The sequence below is a fragment of the Verticillium nonalfalfae genome (assembly GCF_003724135.2).
Source record: "Verticillium nonalfalfae strain VnAa140/NRRL 66861 chromosome Unknown scaffold_99, whole genome shotgun sequence".
Classification (NCBI taxonomy): Eukaryota; Fungi; Ascomycota; class Sordariomycetes; order Glomerellales; family Plectosphaerellaceae; genus Verticillium; species Verticillium nonalfalfae.
In genome coordinates, this window is record NW_021167324.1 from 26,676 (window position 1) to 47,586 (window position 20,911).

The window sequence follows — 20,911 nt, forward strand, 5'->3', positions numbered from 1 at the left end:
CACTACTCAAATCCCAGCTCCGGACTTCGATTCGTTACATATGATGCATTGACTCGGAGCAGGGCACGGAGGGTCCGTGAAGTATTGATGGGCTACGGCCGGCCCAATTGATAAAGCAGTCCGTGGAGTTGCTTAAACCAACCAACGAGTTTGCATTACAGATGCAGCTTGGTGTTACAATCTAGCTGTCACAATGCGTTTTTGTCGAGCTGCGTGATCTTATAGGATGGTCTGCAATATCCAGGACGAACAGAGCCAGTGATGGAGGCTGTAGTGCATCTTGTTTTAGGAAAAAGCTAGACGAAGCTCAACATTTGAAGACTTCAAGCCAAAACGATGACTAAATGTTCATACCGGCATCGTAAGTACAGGTGTTGTCCGCTGCCGAGACCGAACACGTGATTAATGGGCAGCAGCGAGGCTACTGCCCGAAGCGAAGGCCACCACATGGAGGCTCAATGAGGAGAGATATATCGCCAATATTCATCAGATTGATGAAGCTAAAACATATATCTAAATGCTGGCTGTTGACTTATACTGAGAGAAGAGACCTCGCATTCACCAACAATCATATTTTTTATTCGATCCTGCTATAACCAGCTACGGCCGCCATCCAGGTGTACGCTCAACACCATAAAACAAACTCGCATGGACCATGCACGATCCCCTGACCTGGCCGCCCTCGAACCTAATTGGGACTTTCTGCACATCATTACAGCGACCGTTCGGGCCTGAGCACACGAGACAGTCTGAATAGAGTTATAATCGGAAGTCTAGTCATGGTTCAGCCCTTTTTTTGGTGTCGGGCTGACTGACCTCTCGTCAACCGACTTTATGCTTTCATCGAGATGCAGCAATCTCCGACGTCTTTTGATCTTTTCGCGAATGCATATATAAATAGAGTATATAGGGATCAGTGCATAATTAAGATCATGGCATTGGTTCTTATGTTTAGGTCTCCCATCTTACCATTCGTGCTGTAACTGCATCAGTCCGTATCGCTTGTCAAGCAAGCCAGCACCCGCCAGTCTTTTTTAGCTTATCTCAAGATCACAATTTTAGGGACAGTGATCTACTGTCATACAGGGTCACTCGTTTTATACAGACGGCCGAAATTTTGGCACGATGCCTCTACTTAATAATCACCCAGTTACCACGAGGAAAACGCATCGTCTTCCAGATGCTCCCCGTCCAGCCAGGACTCGAAAGACCATCTTCAAGGCCAACAGGACTACAAAAGCGATATCAATGACCCCCAGTGAATATGAGAAACTGAAGGTATCAGAGAGAAATCCGAGAACTCCCTATAGCAGTTTGAAGTCGGGTCGCTCGCACCAAGCCGTTCGTCTTCCTACGACTGTCTCTTCCGAAAGCAGCCATTCTGCTCAAAAAGCGCATACTCTTCAAGAAACCCCTCTGCACATCGTTGCAAAACGCACGCAATGCCTCATCACACCTCCCAACAGTTTGTCCCCCTCCTCATCTCCCGTCTTGTCAACCATTCAAGTCTATCCTGAACCCGGCCAGCACCTTGACGCCGCTGATTTCAATGCTAAGCTTCGCGCAGCCATCGGCCTACCTAACTTGCCAAAATGTGACATTGAGATATTCCTCCGATCTCTCGACGGCTTTGATGACAAAATTCACGTATCGCGCATTTTCACTCCACAGCAACAGCACGCCATCGAGGTAGCATTCGGCTTCCCAACGTGCCCCCTCGTTCTCTCGCACGACTCGCGTGAGCAGGCAGTTTCCGTGGCCCAGAAGCGACTTCACGAGTATCTCGTAGCCATGTTCCGCGCCGCTGTGGAATGTGTGGCCTATTACCCTGGCCCAAGCGACGACGGCTACGAGGAGCGCAGGCACGATGAGGCCTACGTGGACGAACGCATGTGCGACTTCTTCGCTATGATCGGGTCAAACATAAACTCGAGACATCGCGAGGATCCTGCGTGGGTGGTAGGGTACGGTCTCAGTGCCCTTAGTGGCGATGCCAAGAGGGCGCTGTTCGAGGGGGTTCTTCACAGCTTTCGAACGACGGAAAAGCATGAAGCCGTCTGGACGGAGCTAGCCGTTGCAGTTGGAAAATGGGAGGAAGTCTGGTGGATCAAGATGAAATGGTTCTGAGCGACACAAAAGACGGTGCTTGGGGTAGAGCGCAATGAAGGACACCCTTGGTTCAAGGCTTGGTGAAACGCACGCCAGAGGAGCAGGAGGCTGAGGGTGGAACTTTTCGATTGTGTAGGGTACGCAGTTTCATGGCCAAACCCACTGTTTATGGTTGGATGCATGAGAATCCTGTCAATTGGCATCATGTCACGAAAAGGGGGGGGGGGGTTCGTCGATAGTTTTCAGTTGATAATATTAACGGACCATTCGTTCATCTTGTGTCCCTGCCATGGCTCTGGTTTTGGGCCATGGCCGTAGCTCTCAGCAAATAACCTCATGATGTCTCGCTACTGAAACCTGGGCATGAGACAATGCTGCTGCAGAGCCTCATTCAGCGTGCCAGAAAAGGCACACCACCGCAGATGCCAAATCTTCCGAATATCCAAGGAACAGCCCCCGCGCTCGCGCACTAAACCGTCGAGATGCTGTTGAAAGGAACACCAAAGTATTGGCCGGCCAGGGCCATCGCACAGAGACTCATGCAGAAGGTCATGGAGAAGTTGACGTCGTTGTTGTCAAGAATGTCCACGCCGTTCTCAACGACGCGAGTTGGTTGAGAGTCGCCGAAGCTTGAGGTTCGGTGCTTGTCTTTAGGATCATACTTGGCGCGAGATGTGACGTCTGCGGGAGAGTCGTCAATGGCGCTGGAGGACGCGACGTCGGCCTCGGGCTTTTCGACGGAAGCGGAACCCTCGCCCTCGAGCGTTACATCCTTGACAACAGAATGCTTGGTTTTGACGCCCTCATCAATGGACACCATGGCTCGGTTACCACCTTCGCCCTCGACGACCTTGCCTGACCGTACGTCTTTCACAGTACGTTGGAAGCTGGCACCGAGCCAGCTGTCGAAGATGCTGCCAACAAGGCCCCAGAGCGCAGTGAGGACTAAGAAAACGGCGCGCTGCTGAGTTGTCCATGGGACACCTCCACCAACGGTACCAGCGGTGCTGTCGTCGCAGGTGGGCAGGAAGAAGATGGCGGTGGTAGACATGATGATCGAGCCCAACAGCCCGGCCGCGAGACCTTCGAGGGTGACACCGCCGTTGGTGCCCCGAGGGACTTTACGAGCGGGATCGGTGATGAGACGCGGCTCGCTGCGGGCAAGAATGCCAAGCTCCGAGCTGAAGGTATCCGCGGCAGCGACGGCATAGTTGGCAACGATGCCGATAACAAGGAGGTCGACCTGGGCCCCCCAGGAGAAGCACAGAGTAGAGTTGGGGTTCTCGGTCTCGGTGTCGGCGAAAAGCCTCTCACGCCTCCTGAGTTGGTGGGCGTGCATCCACGTCAAGGAGGTACCGATGAGCGAGTTGGCGAAAACTAGGAAGGGTAAGAATCAAAATCGTAGCAAAACAGGCAAGGACATGGGGCGTTGCGGTAACCAACCTTGGATGTGGGTTCGGGGGCCCTCATTGTTGGCTCCTGAGGAGGTCAGGGTGAGAGTGGCCTTGTAGTCCTGCTTGATCTGTCGACAAGGTCAGCGTATACTTCCTCAGAACGACAATCGACCTTAGGTGAAATGAGACTTACCTTGGTAACACGCGTGCCAATGAGGAAGAAGACGACAAGCAAAACAAAGGGAAGGTTCCAAGGATGATAGGCGTGAACGGCAGCGGTGAAGATGGCGGCCGCGATGCCTGAGGGAGTGAGCTTCTTCTTGAGGTGCGCATAAGCCACAAGGGCCAGCGTGACCGGAACAGCGATTAGCGGCTGCATAGCGACAGCTGGTTGAGGGTGCCGGTGACAAGGGTGATCTGAGGAGCGATACTGGATGAGTTCGGTGCATCGATTGACAGGGACAGGATTCAGATTTACCTCTGCTTTTGAAGACGACTCAAAGGCAAGTCAGGGCAAGTCTCGATGGATTAAACGTAGGCGTGGCGTGTCGCTGAAGTAAGGAAAGAGGAATGGGGCAAGAGGGTTGGTAGGCAAGCAGGGCAGATTAGGTTAGCTGTAATTACGTAGCCCGTTCTAGAAGGCCATAACATGGGGTCTGTCCATTGTTCACAAAATGCAGCCTGATCCCAGTCATTGGCTTCAGCAGTCAGTGGCATCACGTGATTGAGGATCCTTCCTCATATGTGGGTGAATAGATCACACTCTTCTCAGAGTTTTTAGGCGATTCCAGATCTTGGCCGTGCCGGTCAGGAAACCAGCTGTGTATGGGTTCATGTGCTGGTATGAAATTTTGTTGTATACGGTACGCTTGGCTGATTGGGCAAAGGCAGACAGACGAGCGTCTCTCTCGCATTCAGGGCGTCTGAGGCTGGCTCACGACAGGGGTTGCTATCGACCAGGATCACTCACTATTTCCCCGTTGCTATCGATCTAGCGACCTGCCTAATTGGTATTTTAGCGCTAGGATTTGTTCACCATACAATCCGTGCTGTATTTTACAGTAGTCGAGTCTAGGTAGCGAGCATCAACTTTTTGGCATGTGTCATCTCCGATATACATGGAGGTCGTCAAAGGCACGAAATGCATACGTGAAGCGTCTGAAATCCATATGGACATCTGGTCAACAACTCGACAACCATTCACCCGCATGATATCTGAGTGTGCCTTGAAAAGCCTCAGAGGCGGAAATACGATGGTTTCGTCGGACTCTACGATCACTAGCTTACTCATCATGAGATTCCTTCATACAGACATCCCACTTAGACCTTGAGTCAATACTGTGACTGACTGTGACCAGAGATCAATGTTGAGTCACACCACCATTAACACAGTTCACCCCTGACACACCCGTTTCCCGATAACGGGTCGATGGTAGAGGTTGTATTCAGGTGCAGAGCTGGAAGAACCACGAAAATCAACCTCACAAAACCCTTGCTCGTTAGCCGCAATGGCACACACGTCCTTTGACATGCAGGCGTTCCACGCTCAAATCGACGACACTGTCAAGAAGCACTTCCCTCCTTCGTCGCCGCCAACTCTCCCACACCCTTCAGCTCTTACTCGCGCGGCAGCTTCCCTTCCCAAGGCCTCAGATGCTCTATCGAAACCCCTCGGCGTCTCTGCCACGACAGCTCATCTCCTCGAGGATATCGTGCCTGCGCTCTCGGGCCAAGCCCTCTCCCCACGCTACTACGGCTTCGTCACCGGTAGCGTCCACCCCGCCGCTCAGGCCGCCGAAGCCGTCGTCGCCGCTCTGGACCAAAATGTCCAGGTCCACCTTCCAGATCAGACCATCGCCACCGACGTCGAAGCAGCGGCTCTCGACCTTCTCGCCGACCTCCTTGGGCTATCTCATCCGCAGACCGGCGCCCCGCGTGGTATCTTCACGGGTCGCACCTTTACGACTGGCGCCACGGGGAGCAATATCCTCGGTCTGGCGTGCGCAAGAGAGCATGTTCTTGCACGGCGCGTGCCGCCAGGTTCACCCTCGGTGGGGGAGCTAGGAATCCTGGGCGCCTGCGTCGCGGCAGGAGTCACGGAGATTCAGGTTCTGACGAGCATGGGCCACAGCTCGCTCTCCAAGGCGGCAAGCGTTGTAGGACTGGGCAGGGCCAGCGTAAAGCAGATGGCCAAAAGTCCCGAGCGGCCGTGGCTTCTCGACGTGGATGCTGTCGAGAGGGAGCTTGTGGCGAGAGACGGGACAGGCGTCGCGACCATCATTGCGGTCAGTGCGGGAGAGGTGAACACGGGACTATTCGCAGCGGGCAAAGAGGACATGGAGCGGCTGAGGGCCCTGGCTGACCTGTACGGCAGCTGGATTCATGTGGACGGAGGCAAGTCGTCGCCTGTTATGTGTGGCGAAGAAATGGACCTAACATGGGAAAACACAGCTTTCGGTATTTTTGCCGCCGCACTCGCTCCCGGGACCGTCTTCGACAAGCTCCGCGAACGAGTTTCAGGCGTCCACCTCGCGGATAGCATCGCAGTCGACGGACACAAGCTTTTGAACGTGGTAAGACGAGAATTCTGTCCCTGATCTCGATTGATTCACATCATTGGGGTATACTCTGCTGACAATCCACTCAAGCCGTACGACTGCGGCATGTTCTTCACCCGGTCCCTGTCCACCTTGACCAATGTCTTCACCAACCCAAACGCAGCGTACCTTGCCTCGTCCGCCGGTGCCCCGATCCCCAGCCCCCTGAATGTCGGCCTCGAAAACTCACGTCGGTTCCGCGCTCTGCCAGCGTATGCAGTCCTGCGTAGCGAAGGTCGCAATGGTATGGCCGCCATGCTGGGTCGCATGGTCGAGCTGGCGCGGCGAATCGCGTGTTTTGTGCGTGACTCGGAACACTACGACTGGCTACCCAATGGTGAGGCAGACGTTGGTGATACGCACATCATCGTCTTGCTTCGGGCAAAGGACGTCACGCTGAACGACGAGCTCGTGGCGCGAATCAACGAGACGAGAGACATGTACGTCAGCGGCACTTCATGGGGCGGACAAAAGGCAGTGAGGGTGGCGATCGGTAGCTGGCGGGTTGATGTTGAAAGAGACTTTGCGGTCGTGGGGGCGATCCTGTCCGCCGTTGCCGAAGGTCGTCCGTACACCGCAGCTGTCTAGGCGAGGAATCAAGTGTAGAGACAGAATCGGTAGAGGCGTAGAACAGACAGACGGTACATGCAGCTCAGCTCAGCTCAGCCGTAACGACGGCTGCCGCCCTTGTTCAGACCCTTCTCGCTCTTGTCGGCCTTCTTGCCTTTGCCGATCAATTCGAGATGACCGGCACGCTCACCCAGCATCTTTTCCGTCTTGGTGATGAGGCCGGCGCAGTACTTCTTCTGCAACTTGTCGGCGGCCGAGTTGGCCTTGGCCTTTTGGGGCTTGTTGACCTTGGATTGTTTCTTGGTCGTCTGCTTGGGCTTGCCCGTGGGTGCCGGTCGTGAAGAGCTCTTGATAGCGCCTTGTGCCATCTTGCGGGCCTGTTCGCTTGTGTTTGCGAGTCCGTGGTCGAGGATTCGAAAATGTTGGCAATGATGCTGACCGATTGAATCGACCTTTTGTTGTCAAGCTGAGTAGGAGCGAGTCAACAGAAGAAAATGAGCATAAACTAAAGGCGGGGCCTATCGAGAAAATCTAGTGGAACATCCTTATCTAATCGAGCATCAAGATCGGATTGCGACCCCAAGTTCCACGCGGCAGCATCGACAAGTCCCCTACAAAGCCCACAGTCAGACCTGCTCCACCCGTCGCAAACCCCCGAGTAACCGTTCGAGCATGGCTACATCAACTGGCGGACATTGTTCGGTGAATCCAGGAAGCAGATCCTCCAGCGATTCATCCGTATTGCCCGAATCGAGGGGAAACATCACATGCCCCATTCCCCAATACTCCCTTAGTATCGTCGCCCATAACACCTCAGTCGTACCGTTAGCCTTCTTCTCCTGAGTAGCGAGTGTCTGCATCCAGCTCTCTAGCGAGACCATCTCTATTTCTCTCCCATCTCCACTCAGTGCTTTCACCACGTCGGGCAGATCTCGCAGCCCCAGGGGCTTGGGGTTGCTGATGTGATAAAACAACGGCTTGTCTCTCGATATCGAACAAGATTCAACGGCTGCCCTCTCTGACGTCAGGGTGAAAAGACCTCGTACCAGGTAGTCCACTGGCACCAGATCGACCGCCAACCGGGGTTGCTTGGGTGAACCTACGGTCGGGATCATGCCAGAGTCGACCATCGCGAGTATTATGCGAAGCGCAAACTCATCGCCGGTGCTCGTCAAGCTACCGTACCGTAGGTTGGTCATGGCCGAAGCGCGTGTGATGGTGACTGGGAATCCACGGGACGCTGCGCTGCATAGGAGGGCCTCTACCACCCAAAGGGACTTGAAATAGCCGTGCTGGTTCTCGGCTGGGGGTTGGAAGTGGGACATGTCGTCCTCGGTTGCTACCCAAGTGTTGAGATTCGGACTGACCAGGGACCATGATTGTAGGTGGCCGACAGACCAGGACGAAAGGTAGTGTATTTCTGAAAGATGTTCGCCTGTGCCTGCCAGCTGAATGAGATCAAGGATTGGCGTGACATTAACAGATTTCAACTGTGTGTAAGTCTTCAACAAGCAGACATGCCCCCCCAGATGGTAAATGGTCTGAACCTCACGGCCGAGCTCGAGAAACTCTGATCTGTTGAGACCTAGCCGGGGCTTCGACAGGCAGCCGTAGACACACCTCACACGCGAGAGGACATCGTCTCTGTCGAGATGGCCATTGGAGCTTATGCCCACTAAACCGTGGTTCTCCAGTAAAACCATCAAATCGTCTGTGCTAAGAGGCTTCAGGGACCCAAGCACGTAGACCACAACATCGCGCTTGCTCACCAATATTTCCGCAAGAAGAAACAAGCCAACCGAAAGTTCGGCGCCTGTGACGAGTATTCTGGTGATGTCATCCCGATCAACACGGGGGATGCTGTACTGGGGAATATATCGCGGATTGGTGGGAAGTTTCGTCTCCGAACTCCAATCTATGGTTGTGTCCTCGGCGTTACTGGCAGCACCGCCCTTATTTTGGCGAATATAGGCACAGACGGCGGCAACTGTGGGTTCCTCGATGAACTGAGACAACGGAGGTGCGATATTGAGCTTCTCTCGAATCCTGGCCTGAAGTCGGACGAGCAGGATTGGGTGGTTTCCCTCCAGAAAGCGACCATCGTTTGGATTTGGGTATCTATCCCCGAGAGTGCTGTTGAAGATAGCAGTGACTGACTTCTCTAGCCCTTCGGGTCCATTTTTGGAGAACGCGCCACCGCTTGATTGCGATTGCGACGCGCAACATGATTTCTGCTCAACCTTGGTAAGATTGGTGCGAACCCCGCGAGGGTTGATCTGCTTGTGCCTAGCAGTCAAGCCAGTGGACTCGAGTAGGCCCGCTGGATGGAAGCTGGATCGATGGTTTCTTTGCACCATGCCATTCCGTTCTCCGTGATGGCCTCTCTGAAATACCAGTTGGTCATTAATGGGCAATCGAGCAGTGAAATCGGGTCCGTTGAATAATCCGGTGGCGAAACGCGGCCCGCCGACGACCAACTCTTCAGGCATTCTGAGAAGTGTGAGGTGCCTAGATACGACACGGTGTTTTATGCAAAGGTTGGTTACTTGAATGATTTTAGGGACCGAACTGCTCAATATAAGTCGGGGTATAAGCTTACTGGGTGGTAGAGTTGAGAGATCTGACACGGGGTGTGAAGATGATTTATGCCTTTGTCCACACACACACACACACACACACACACACACACAATTTTTCTACAGTACTCATGATCCGGCTTCCTCTCTCTGAGGGTCATTACCGTAAGCTGGACGCTTTGGGCCCTGTTAAAGTAAATGAAGCTGGTGTCGGACTTCCCCATAGGTCCGTCTAAGCACTTGACGCCCGTCCGTCATCGCAAGTACTTTACGTGACCAAGTATCCGGTCACGGTAGTCTTGAGGCCCGTAAAGATTCGTTGAAGGAACGCTCCAAGCAGCAAGCGAGTCCTTCGGCTCGTCCGGTTCGATGGCGTGTCAGTGCGATCATCTGTGGCAGCGCGGATATGTTGGAACATTGGTGCGCAAACACTACATCCTTGGGCACAAACATTCTCTCAGTGTTAGCACTGTATTGTTTGGTCTGGAACTTATTTAAAGCACCTTCTTTAGTTTCTTCAGCTTCTCAGAAAATCTACAAACTTCTGTACGGTAGACTTTCAGCTGAAAGATCTTCGACCAGGGTGTTGTGGAAGGTGAAGATGACGACCAACCATCAGTCTCTGACGAGGTGGCCTGGAATATGATCGGCCATCAGCATCATAGACAATACCGCGGTTACTAGCATCTGGCATTGTTAACAAGAGGATGACTGAAGGCAGAAGTCTTATTTTGCAAACCAACGTGCATTCTACGCAGTTTGGCAGTATCCCACATCCCATCAGGGCCATCCGTGTTAGGTGGTACAGAAAGGGTTTATATGTCGACGCCTGTGACTACACCATGAGTATCAATAATACCCAGACCTATGTCAGTATGAACCGCTATGCATGACCTATGTAAGGTATGGGGCGAGGCGATGCCAGGTGAAAGAACGCTTTTCACGTAAGTAGTACAAGTTGATGACACAACTCACTTATGAAGCTGGTAGTGTCAAGCGATATATGACTGGGCCAAAAACTAAAGTTTACTCGATCGGTTGCCTGGAAAGTTGTATCAGTATCGATATGGACATTCAAATCCGGCCGCTGAACTATCGATCGGCAACATCTTCTTCATCAGCCTATCTGAACTTTGAACCATGAAGCCATGAGTTAATAAATGAGGAAGTTTTCCCATCTGGGATGAATGACGAAAAAGCGTTTCAGGACAATGTAGAGGGCATTCCTGCCCAGCAGCCGACCTTGAATATTCTTCGCCTGTGAAGACTGAAAGCTCTGATGCATGCCGCCTCGGACAGGTCCACCTGTTTGCGTACACTTGGAGGACAAATACTTCATTGTTCGGTCACATGTTTCCGTTCATGTATTAAATGGGAACGAGGTCAGACAGGCAGCGCTTAACCGCCAGACAAGCGTGATGGTGGTTGTTAAGGCGCCCATGCCACCAGAAGACTGCTACCGATGAAACAACGTCCACCGCGAAGAATAGAGCACGCAACTTGCTGTATGAAATGGAACAAATGCAGAATTCAAGCAAGGTCGCGTTTGACGTCTGGCGGCTAGGAGCAGGCCATATGTGACCAGAAGGATTCACCACGACCTAAGCTGGTTTGTGCCACGCCAATTCGTGCACACCAGCTCATCATAGAACGTCAAGACAACGAAACCATCCAGACGAAGCGGTCAGAAATGAAAAGGCGCGCCAATTTTCTCTTGACGACACACATTGAATTGGACAGTAGTTTCGTCAAGTTGATTGACCAGCTGAAACTGGCCGCCATTTCTTTTTACCCTCACCGGACCTCCGCTGGGGAACTCGGTACCCATCCCTGAGCACGGCGTCCGCTGGCGGCGCAATTTGGCAGCGCAAGTCGGATCGACATGTGGCCCAATTTGTCCCAAAAAGACAAAGATATTGGCGTCTATTGCCGTGAGAACACATCAGCGCGCATTTGACGACCAAGGTCCGTCGATTCGAAACGGGAAGAGCCCCTAGGGAGAGACTTAGACACTGCTCAGAATCTTGCCTAGCAGGAATTCTGCTTGACAAGATGCATCGGACGTTGAGACCTGAACTCCGGCTCTTCTGCTTGCCTCGGACCCGGTCCCTGTAGCCCCCGTTTTTGCTCGACCTCCGTCCTCCGTTCTTGACAGTTGTTGGAGCGGTTCCCCAACTACGTTTTTCCTTCTTTCACAATGTCCGGACCTGCAGCGGACAATGATGCCAACGAAGTCTGCCGCCATCATATAAATTTGAGTGCTGTCGATACACGACTGCTGAACGACTTCTTCAACAACGACTTATTCACGAATCCCGCCTTCTCCGTCTTGTTTACTGTTCTCAGACAACAACACAACATCCACGATGGCCCCTGTTGCTGCAGAAGATATTGCGCCGGACGCTGCCGAGCGACAGCAAACCCCTGACCGCTTCGACGCCGCCCGCCCATTCCTTGGCAAGGTCGCTCTTGTCACTGGATCCGGTCGTGGAATTGGCAAAGGCATTGCTCTCGAGCTTGGCAAGCGCGGCGCCAAAGTTATTGTCAACTACGGCTCCTCCGCTGCTGCTGCCGAGCGAGTCGTTTCGGAGCTTGCAGATATCGGCACAAAGGCCATTGCCCTCCAAGCCAACATAAGCAAGCCAGCGGAGGTCGTCGAGCTCTTCGATCGCGCTATTGCTCACTTTGGCCGCATCGACTTCGTCATTTCCAACTCGGGCAAGGAGGTTTGGTGCCCGGAGACTGAGGTCACTCAAGAGCTGTTCAATGACATTTTCGACCTCAACTGCCGTGGCCAATTCTTTGTCGCCCAGCAGGGTCTCAAACACTGCGCGCGCGGTGGCCGCATCATACTGACGTCGTCAGTTGCTGCTTCCATGGGCGGCATTCACAACCATGCCCTGTATGCCGGCTCCAAGGCTGCTGTCGAAGGCTTCACGCGTGCCTTTGCCGTCGACTGCGGCGAGAAGGGCGTAACTGTCAATGCCATCGCCCCCGGCGGCGTGAAGACAGACATGTATGATGAAAATGCTTGGCACTATGTTCCTGGCGGCTTTAAGGGCATGCCCATTGAGACCATCGACCAGGGCCTTGCCAACATGAACCCCCTGAAGAGGGTTGGTGTGCCCGCCGACATTGGCAGAGCCGTCTCCGCCCTGTGCAGTGAAGACTGCGAGTGGATCAACGGTAAGGTACCCCAGGCTTTCCTGCGGTTATTGGTGACTAACGTTCGCCAGGCCAAGTTATCAAGGTTACGGGTGGTGGCACCTAAGCCTAGTCGTTTGGTCGCAGTGAATTCGGGCCCATGTATAAAACTGCATAAACCATTGAGAGACCTGCCGAGACGGTTGCATGGCAATGCCGCTCGTGAGGCACGCCTCGCAAGATAGGTTCGAAGGTACTATGCATACATCTTGGGATCATAGCTAGATTCATGGTTTATCAAGCTTTGAAGGGCAAGTCGTCGCAGGTAGATTCTGCGCTGCCGCTCAGGCAAACACACATTGTCGCAAAGAAATAATTTCATGGCGTTCAAGAAAACTAAAAGTGATTGAACTGACTGGACCACGAACGTAGAAGCAGTGATCTTAAACCAGGCAGCCTGGGGAAGACATGGGTACTAGAGAGGTGGACTGGTGCCCAATACATACATAATCTCCTACAAGCATATTTAGGTCGAAATGACATAGGCGCAAAGTAAACTGACTGTAGTACCAGACACTGGAGCATCCACGTCGCGAAGCTCCAGGCATAGAATCTTCAACAGGTTTCGCAAGGCCCGAGAGCCTCCAAACACCACTAGACCCCTGAACATTCTGCCTCAAAAATGCCCAGGTATGTCAATTGGATCTAGTTTCGCCCGCGTATCCCGCTTACGCCCCCGAAGGAGCTGTTCTGTGCACTCCAAACCCGCATCATGAGGGCGCATCTAGCCCGCCATGTCTATCGACGTGCCCTGGTCGCCAGAGGCTGCACACCCGCGAGCGCCCTACTGCTTGCACCATCGTCGTGTCGTTCCTATCCGATAGTCGCTCCTCCAACCCGGCGAACAACCCGGCGAACCTTCTTCGGCATCTTTCAGAAAGCCCCAAGACAGATCAAAAAGCCAGAGTACGAGCCAGGATGGACAGTCATCCTAACGTGGAGGAATCGGTTGCTCGACAATGTACGCCCACCTACACGCAAAGAGCTGGTCGATGCCTTTAGAGAGCTTTTCACCTACAAGCAGCGGTTCCATGTCACAGTCAACAGCACGCAAGCCCGACACTGCCGGAACCTTTTGAAATACCTGATCGAGAACAAAGATGACGAGCCCGGCGAGGGCTTGTCACTGCTGGAGTTGACGGCTGCTCGCGATGCACTGCTCAAGGTTCCGAAGGAGGACACGTCCGAACATCTAGAGTTCTGCAAAGCACTCTATGCCGAGATTACAAAAGAGAGGGAGCTGGAATACGAGTACGAAGACACCCGGCCAATAGAGCTTGAAGAGGCAAAGCCGGCTGTGGAAGACCTGAAGGCATACATGTGGGCACTGACAACCTACGGCGCATCCAAACAGGCGCATCTCGAGCTACGAACGCACTGGGCACAGCTTCGGGCAGCAGGCCAGTCAACGCGGGATGCTAAAACCTTGTGGATCTACGTGTTCCGCGGCCTGGCAGCGGAAGGACGCGAGAAGGAACTACTCGAGGCCGCAGCAGAAGCCGAAAAGGGAGGTATGGAGTATACTCCAAGGTTTCAGGAAGCCATGACTACATTCTTCGCGACAAGAGACCGGATCAAGGAGACTAAGAAGTGGTTCTCCAAACCCATAACTGGTAACAAACAGCCCAGGCACGAGACATATAAAGAGATACTCAAGTTCTCCATCCGAAACAGTCAACATGCCTGGTGCGACCCGATCTTTCAACAGCTCGTTGACTCGAATCCGAGCAAAGAGCACTGGGACGTGGTGTATCAATGGGCGGTCCTGTCAATGTCTAAGGGACTGGATGATTTGCGGAGCATGTTCGACGTAGTCGCGAAACACAATCCGGATGACCCGTCTATTTTGCCCGATGTCCATACGATCAACGGCCTGATTGAAGCAGCATCCGAAAAGAACGACCCTTACCTAGCCGACAGACTGCTTGCGTTTTCCAGCGAATACGGCATCAAGCCAAATGCCATGACATTTGTACTACAAATCGAGTCTCGCATCAAGGCCAAGGACTTAGCCGCTGCAAGGGAAGCGTACAAGCAACTAGCGAGGACAGAGCTGGAAGGCGAAGAGGATCTCCCAGTAGTGAACCGATACCTACAGGCTCTGTGCGACTTGCCTCAGCCAGATCTCAAGGCTATTCGAGAGATATTGGATGTCCTGGAGCAGCGCATTGTCACACTGGACCCCGACACCGTCGTTGCTCTGTGCACCGTCTATCTCAAATATGACCAACAGATGGACATTATCGACACCCTCTCTCTCAACATCTTCCAGCACAGCACAGACCAGAGGAAGTCTGTACGAGACGCATTTGTTTCGTATTGTCTGGATCGCAAGAACAGTACAGCTAGGGTATGGGATGCGTACTCAATACTGCGACAGTTTTTCCTGGAGACCAGCGTCGAAGATCGTCTCAAGCTTATGCAGGCTTTCTTTGACCGCAAGCGTCCCGACATGGCTGTGCACACCTTCGGTCATATGAGGCAACACGTGAACCGATCTTTTCATCCCTCAACAGAGGCGTACATTCAGTGCTTCGAAGGCCTAGGGGCGTGCGCCGACTCGGACTCGGAGGAACACGTCAGTTTGGTCCACAACATGCTCAAGATGGACCTTGGTATGCAGCCCACAACGAAGTTGTACAATGCCCTTATGCTCGCTTATGCAGCCTGCGGGCGGCCGTCACGGGCTCTGGATTTTTGGAACGACATAATTCGCTCCGTCGAGGGGCCATCATACAACAGTCTGGAAATTGTCTTCTCGGTCTGCGAAAGATTGCCCTATGGCGATCAGACCGCAAAGAAGATATGGAAGAAGATGGAGGCACAGGAGGTAGACGTGCCGCCATCCGTCTTTGCGGCTTACTTAGGCGGCATTGCCGGTAACGGCAATGTGACCGCGGTGCAAGAGGCGATCAAAACGATGCAACAGACTGTTGGATATGGTCCGGATCTCCTCATGTGAGTAACAATCCCATGAAGATATGTACTCTAGTAGACGAAAGCTGACCACCTCATAGACTAGGCGTGGCATACAACGCGCTGCCAGGCCAGGTGTTGCAGCGCAAGTTCGCGGAGTGGGCGAATGAGACACAACCCAAGGTGTGGGCGGAAGTGAAGAAGAAGCGTTACCAACGTGCCGCCAACGGTGTGACCAAGTACAAGCTACCACGTGTGCTGAGAGCATGACCATGTAACATTACATGTTTTAAAGATATCATTTGCATATGTGTACATATAGAGAGGGTAGATGCTACCCAAGGTGTTGTACAGTTTGACACAAATTACAGACTGACCACTCCGCCGTGCCTGATGTTTGCCATCTATTCCTACCACTTCTGGCCGCCCTGCAATCGCTTCATGATGATCTCAGGGTGGAAGTGAACACTGGGGTGAATGCCCATACCGATGACTCTGCGGATTGCCTTGGCCATCCTCCTCTGGTTTCGTGGACGCAAACCAGTGTCCCTTGAGTTCTTGATTTGACCAAAAGAGGTCGTGTACTCCGAAATCATGGAGAAGTTCTGGTCATTGTCAGCCTTGCGCCTTTTTCTGCTGCCAATGGAGCTGAAGCAAACAAACCTTGTACATGTCCAAAGGGTTCAGCGACAGCAAATCCGTCACATCGTGCTTAGGAGCTGTCCTCTTCTTCCATCTAGCCAGTTGGTGAGGGTTCATGTCGTGCGGCGCGTAGACATCGCCGGTACGCCACTTTCGCGGCATCTGTTTCATATAATCGTCGCTCGTCTTGCGCTCGCGCAGCTGTTGCAGCTCGAAACGCTTGCGAGCTAATTGTGCCTCGCTCTGGGCGAACTTGCCGCCGCGAACGAGGTTCTGAACGCGTTCAGCATTGTTTCCGGGAGCAGGTCGCTCGTCGAGGGTGAGAATGTCGGAGGCGGAGTTGGGTTTGGATTCTAGAGAAGGGGGTCAGAACACGGGGTATTCCGGAATGGTCCTCGTCACGTACGGCTGAGGGCGGGTGATGTGGAGAGAGGTCGTGCCAGACGACGGAGAAAGGCGGAGGGCGCGGTGACCGCAGGCAAGAAGGACAGTCTGGGAGGCATTGTGGCGGTCGTGGGTGGTGCAATTGAAGATAGACGTCTGAGGTCTGAAGCCGGGTCGCGATGGTTCAAGCTCTCCAGGCATTGTATTTTTGGGGCCCACATTAGTCCAACGGGCCCACTTATTCTGTTCTGATAACGGTGGTTGAAGATGGTGATAAGGATTTTTCTGCATCCCACTTGTAGCCGCAGGAACTACCACGCCCAGTCTCACGAACAATACCGCCGCGAAACACGAACGCAGACAAAGAACGCAGCTTCTCTGTAGCCGGAATCTACATATCAAATCCTCGAGTGATCGACCGTCTGGTCAAACAGCCGCGAAAATGGGTCGCGCCCTCAAACATCACGAATCGAAGCTTCTTCGCAAAGTCGACTTTATCACATACAAGCAGGATAACGACCATCGCGATGCGAACATTCGAAGGCGGTACATGATCCAGAAACCAGAGGACTACCACAAGTACAACAGGATATGTGGAGTTAGTTGTTCCTTGCTCTGGTTAACCTCCACAAGCACATGCTAAGATCTGCTATAGTCTATCCGCCAGCTCGCACACCGTCTGTCACTTCTGCCCCCGGAAAGCGCGGTCCGTCAGAAGCACGAAAAGCTTCTCCTCGACAAACTGTACGACATGGGTATTCTCTCCACAACAAGCAAGCTCTCCGCGGTGGAGAACGGCGCAACAGTCTCCGCCCTCGCCAGGCGGCGCATCCCCGTCGTGATGACGAGGCTACACATGGCACCCACGGTCCAAGCTGCCACAAAGGTGAGTTTCCAACTCGATCACCGCTCTAAACAAGAAAAATAATTCGTGTTAACATTTGCAGCTTATCGAGCAGGGCCACGTTAGAGTCGGCACCGAGACAATCACAGACCCGGCTTTCTTCGTGACGAGAAACATGGAGGATCTGGTCACATGGACCGCAGGCAGCAAGATTAAGAGGAACATCATGAAGTACAGGGACAAGCTGGATGATTTTGAGCTGCTATAAGAGGGCCGTGTGTGTTTGAGGTGGGTAGCGGAAGATGATGAGGAGCTACATCCTAAGGGGCAAACAGGTGGCACAACTGGGTCTGATCAGTACAACCGGCCCAGCTCACTTATTTCCCTGAATGCAACAGATGATTATCAGTACCATGCTTCCATCTCAAGAGTACAATGGCCTGTCTTTGCACGTCACCCATGTATTCATCCGTCATGAAGGCGGAAAGACCCAGCAGGGCACTTAAATGTATGCATGTAACCGGTAATTGGCGATATTGCACTACTCTATCCAGTATGGTACCCGATCTCGGTGGACTTTCAACCCATGGACATCGTAAATCATTTTACTTTACGTCCTGTCATAATTCACGATCCTTCTCATGTTTGTTGTTTTCTTCAAAGAAGTCTCATTCCGAAACCAAAGTTTCGACAAGGCATGGTGTGTTGCCGTGTCAGCTTGTACGAGTGGTAACGTCATTGACCCCGGTACGCATCGCTCTCATCCGAGGATCGCGGAATTGTCACGATGACCACCGAGGTCAACAACGAGAAGGGTCCCGCCTTCAAGAACTACAAAGGCTTTGTGGCTGGTATCTTCTCAGGCGTTGCAAAGCTGACTGGTCAGTATTTCGGTCTCCTAATGATAGTCTATTGATTAATGAGGTGTATAGTCGGTCATCCCTTTGACACTATCAAAGTCCGGCTTCAAACGACAGACGCCAGCCGCTTCGCGGGGCCTCTTCAATGCGTCGCTCAGACCATCCGAAATGAAGGAGTCCTCGCCCTCTACAAGGGCGCCTCGCCGCCGCTTGTCGGCTGGATGTTCATGGATTCGGTCATGCTGGGTTCCCTGACCGTCTACCGGCGCCTGCTTTCACAGAATGTCTTCCACGTCTCCGATTTCCATCCAGGCGCGCCACTCAACTCTGGCAAGAGCACGCTGCCTTGGTACGGCCACGGGATGGCCGGGATTATGGCCGGCGCGACTGTCAGCTTCATCGCTGCGCCTGTGGAGCACGTCAAGGCGCGCCTGCAGATTCAGTATGCCGCCGACAAAGCTGGCCGGTTGTACAGTGGACCTATTGACTGCATTCGGAAAATTTGGAACATTCACGGTATCAAGGGCATCTATCACGGTCTTGGATCGACACTGCTATTCCGCGGCTTCTTCTTCTGCTGGTGGGGCAGCTACGATGTTTTCTCGAGACTTCTGCGGGAGAAAACGTCGTTAAGTGCGCCAGCGGTCAACTTCTGGGCGGGTGGGCTGAGCGCGCAAGTATTCTGGCTGACGAGCTATCCGTCGGACGTCGTGAAGCAGAGGATCATGACAGATCCGCTAGGAGGAAGACTGGGTGACGGCGTGAGGCGATTTCCGCGCTGGCGAGATGCTGCAGCCGCAGTGTGGAAGGAATCCGGGTGGCGAGGGTTTTGGCGCGGCTTCTTGCCCTGTTTCTTGAGAGCCTTCCCGGCGAATGCAGTGGCGCTCGTCGCATTCGAGGGTGTTATGAGATCGTTGCCATGATTCTAAGATTGTTGGAAACGAGTCTGGCCCATAGAAATGTACCATCAGGCGATATGATAGGGACTTGCTGTTTTTACACAGCAGGCAGTGTGACGGAAAAAAGAATACCCCTCAAACACACATGTCATTTAAGATCAAAGAAAGAATGGTTTGGTCAAAAGTATTGGCAGGTCAAGCGCACGCGAAGGTGCTAGCTTTTGATTTGGTTTTTAAAGGTATCCTGCCACACCTCATGCTCGCCCATCCAGGCACTCTTTTTTTTTCCCTGACTGTTGTCCGAAGAATCATGAAGCGCATTTCGTCGTGAACATTTACTCGTCATCGTCCTCAGCCTCGTCGTTGACGACGTTGTAGAACTTGAGCGTGTAGACACCCTTGGAGGTGGCAACGACGCGGAGCCAGTCACGAAGCTGCTGCTTCTTGAGGAACTTCTTGGTCCTGTGCAAGGCAATGTGTTAGCCGGCTTGCTAGGCAACAAAGAATGGTCCTCTGTAGATACGTACAGGTACTTGAGGTAGCGGCCAGAGAGGTCGTTGTGGGAGACGATCTCGACCTTGCCGTCGGCAGAGGAAGAGATGGTGATGTTGTCTCCGAGGTTGTTGACACGGCCCTCAACCTTGATGCGGTCCTGGAGGAACTTCTCGAAGGCAGCGACATCGAAGATCTTGTCGTTGGCGGGCTGAGAAGCATCAATGATGAACTTCTTGGTGGACTTGGGGCCCTTGGTGCCCTTCTTGGTCGCCTACGGAGAACATGATCTTAGCCTACTGTTTCACGCCATGGTCTCGGGAGAGAGACTGGGCCAACAGCAAAGCGATGGTTCATGTACATACTGCTTGAGGAGCCATTGTGATGGATTTGAGGGGGGGATGAGTACGCAAAGAGGTAAGAATCCTGCGTATGTGTCGAGTGTCGTGGGATGATGATCAAGACTTCTTGAATGCGGGATGGCGGGACAAAAATTCGTGTGGGATTGGGAAAATGCCCAAAAAGTTCGACAGGGGGGCGGACTCCACCAATCAGGGCTTCATGGTTTTGCCGTATCGCCGACTGACCGAGAGCGTGGCCCCTCCATAACTCGGTGTGTTCGGTAACCCGGACGAGAGCGCTGGAACGAGCACCCCGCCTCATAAGGCTGCGCTAAATCCTGGCTGTTTTGGCCCCCACGATCCCCCGACTTCGAACCATATACAAAATACAATCTCTATTGGACTCAACCCTTCACCCGCTCTGCTGGGGCGGCATGAGGTGTCTCTCCGCCAAGTGCTTCTGTCACGATCGCCTCTGACAGCAAATTGGTGTCTCGGCCCAGTGTGTATCTCGTTTCGACTGAACGGGTTCACAGCTCGGACAAGTATCAACGCCGAGCTGGTGATGTCCATAAAGGCGGGCCCCGGGGCTTGAGTTTAGACATCGGCATTGTGTTCTTCTTTAGGCAAGAGCGTCATTGCCTTGGACCGCGAACCTTGGACTTCGCACTTTTCTAGCGCTCCAACCCTGCAGCAACGCGACGGAACATGTGTGAAGTCGTGCGACCAGGATTTCCGAGAGTGGGCACCAATCACTTGATAGCACATCACTGAGTGCTTTAGGGACGCATTGTCAATCGGCTCACCGAGGCCAAATTCGGATAATCTGGAGTCATCCCCAGCGCTTCCGGTTGATTTCAGCCTGCCAACGAACGTTCCCCACGATATCTGGCATGCCACGCGGACCATCGGCGAGGCCGAGAAGTTAGTGGACGAGCGTTAAAATGTGGCAGGCTTCGGCGTCCTTAGTCGAACTTTGAATCGCCTTCCTATCGAGGAAGCGCGGCAGTTCATTTCATGCCGCAGTGACGATGTCATTTGGGGCTGGCCAGAACCTGACCCGTGGCCCTGGGGTCGGCGCCC

At 53.2% G+C, this 20,911-nt stretch overlaps 10 protein-coding genes across 10 annotated transcripts; 6 read left to right on the plus strand and 4 right to left on the minus strand.

Annotated features, from left to right (window-relative positions):
* Positions 1–1,248: 1,248 nt before the first annotated feature.
* D7B24_009601 (uncharacterized protein) lies at positions 1,249–2,127 on the plus strand (the record flags this gene model as incomplete). Its single annotated transcript, XM_028643671.1, has 1 exon — positions 1,249–2,127. The coding sequence occupies one exon, from the start codon at positions 1,249–1,251 to the stop codon at positions 2,125–2,127; it is 879 nt and encodes a 292-aa protein (XP_028492744.1).
* A 451-nt stretch (positions 2,128–2,578) lies between these two features.
* Positions 2,579–3,882, minus strand: D7B24_009602 (uncharacterized protein; the record flags this gene model as incomplete). Its single annotated transcript, XM_028643672.1, has 3 exons — positions 2,579–3,486; positions 3,553–3,631; positions 3,697–3,882. The coding sequence occupies 3 exons, from the start codon at positions 3,880–3,882 to the stop codon at positions 2,579–2,581; spliced, it is 1,173 nt and encodes a 390-aa protein (XP_028492745.1).
* Positions 3,883–5,011: 1,129 nt separating this feature from the next.
* D7B24_009603 (uncharacterized protein) lies at positions 5,012–6,688 on the plus strand (the record flags this gene model as incomplete). The annotated part of the gene is made up of 2 exons (XM_028643673.1): positions 5,012–6,076; positions 6,152–6,688. The coding sequence occupies 2 exons, from the start codon at positions 5,012–5,014 to the stop codon at positions 6,686–6,688; spliced, it is 1,602 nt and encodes a 533-aa protein (XP_028492746.1).
* Positions 6,689–6,762: 74 nt separating this feature from the next.
* Positions 6,763–7,995, minus strand: D7B24_009604 (uncharacterized protein; the record flags this gene model as incomplete). The annotated part of the gene is made up of 2 exons (XM_028643674.1): positions 6,763–7,047; positions 7,774–7,995. The coding sequence occupies 2 exons, from the start codon at positions 7,993–7,995 to the stop codon at positions 6,763–6,765; spliced, it is 507 nt and encodes a 168-aa protein (XP_028492747.1).
* A 3,617-nt stretch (positions 7,996–11,612) lies between these two features.
* On the plus strand, positions 11,613–12,517 carry D7B24_009605 (uncharacterized protein; the record flags this gene model as incomplete). Its single annotated transcript, XM_028643675.1, has 2 exons — positions 11,613–12,432; positions 12,483–12,517. The coding sequence occupies 2 exons, from the start codon at positions 11,613–11,615 to the stop codon at positions 12,515–12,517; spliced, it is 855 nt and encodes a 284-aa protein (XP_028492748.1).
* A 645-nt stretch (positions 12,518–13,162) lies between these two features.
* Positions 13,163–15,636, plus strand: D7B24_009606 (uncharacterized protein; the record flags this gene model as incomplete). The annotated part of the gene is made up of 2 exons (XM_028643676.1): positions 13,163–15,408; positions 15,468–15,636. The coding sequence occupies 2 exons, from the start codon at positions 13,163–13,165 to the stop codon at positions 15,634–15,636; spliced, it is 2,415 nt and encodes an 804-aa protein (XP_028492749.1).
* Positions 15,637–15,776: 140 nt separating this feature from the next.
* D7B24_009607 (uncharacterized protein) lies at positions 15,777–16,511 on the minus strand (the record flags this gene model as incomplete). Its single annotated transcript, XM_028643677.1, has 3 exons — positions 15,777–15,971; positions 16,030–16,361; positions 16,415–16,511. The coding sequence occupies 3 exons, from the start codon at positions 16,509–16,511 to the stop codon at positions 15,777–15,779; spliced, it is 624 nt and encodes a 207-aa protein (XP_028492750.1).
* A 323-nt stretch (positions 16,512–16,834) lies between these two features.
* IMP3 (Small subunit (SSU) processome component) lies at positions 16,835–17,504 on the plus strand (the record flags this gene model as incomplete). Its single annotated transcript, XM_028643678.1, has 3 exons — positions 16,835–16,990; positions 17,048–17,278; positions 17,340–17,504. 3 exons carry the CDS (start codon positions 16,835–16,837, stop codon positions 17,502–17,504), a joined length of 552 nt encoding a protein of 183 aa, XP_028492751.1.
* Positions 17,505–18,023: 519 nt separating this feature from the next.
* D7B24_009609 (uncharacterized protein) lies at positions 18,024–18,861 on the plus strand (the record flags this gene model as incomplete). The annotated part of the gene is made up of 3 exons (XM_028643679.1): positions 18,024–18,117; positions 18,169–18,773; positions 18,838–18,861. 3 exons carry the CDS (start codon positions 18,024–18,026, stop codon positions 18,859–18,861), a joined length of 723 nt encoding a protein of 240 aa, XP_028492752.1.
* A 469-nt stretch (positions 18,862–19,330) lies between these two features.
* Positions 19,331–19,867, minus strand: RPL22 (60S ribosomal protein L22; the record flags this gene model as incomplete). Its single annotated transcript, XM_028643680.1, has 3 exons — positions 19,331–19,457; positions 19,523–19,761; positions 19,853–19,867. 3 exons carry the CDS (start codon positions 19,865–19,867, stop codon positions 19,331–19,333), a joined length of 381 nt encoding a protein of 126 aa, XP_028492753.1.
* Positions 19,868–20,911: the final 1,044 nt, after the last annotated feature.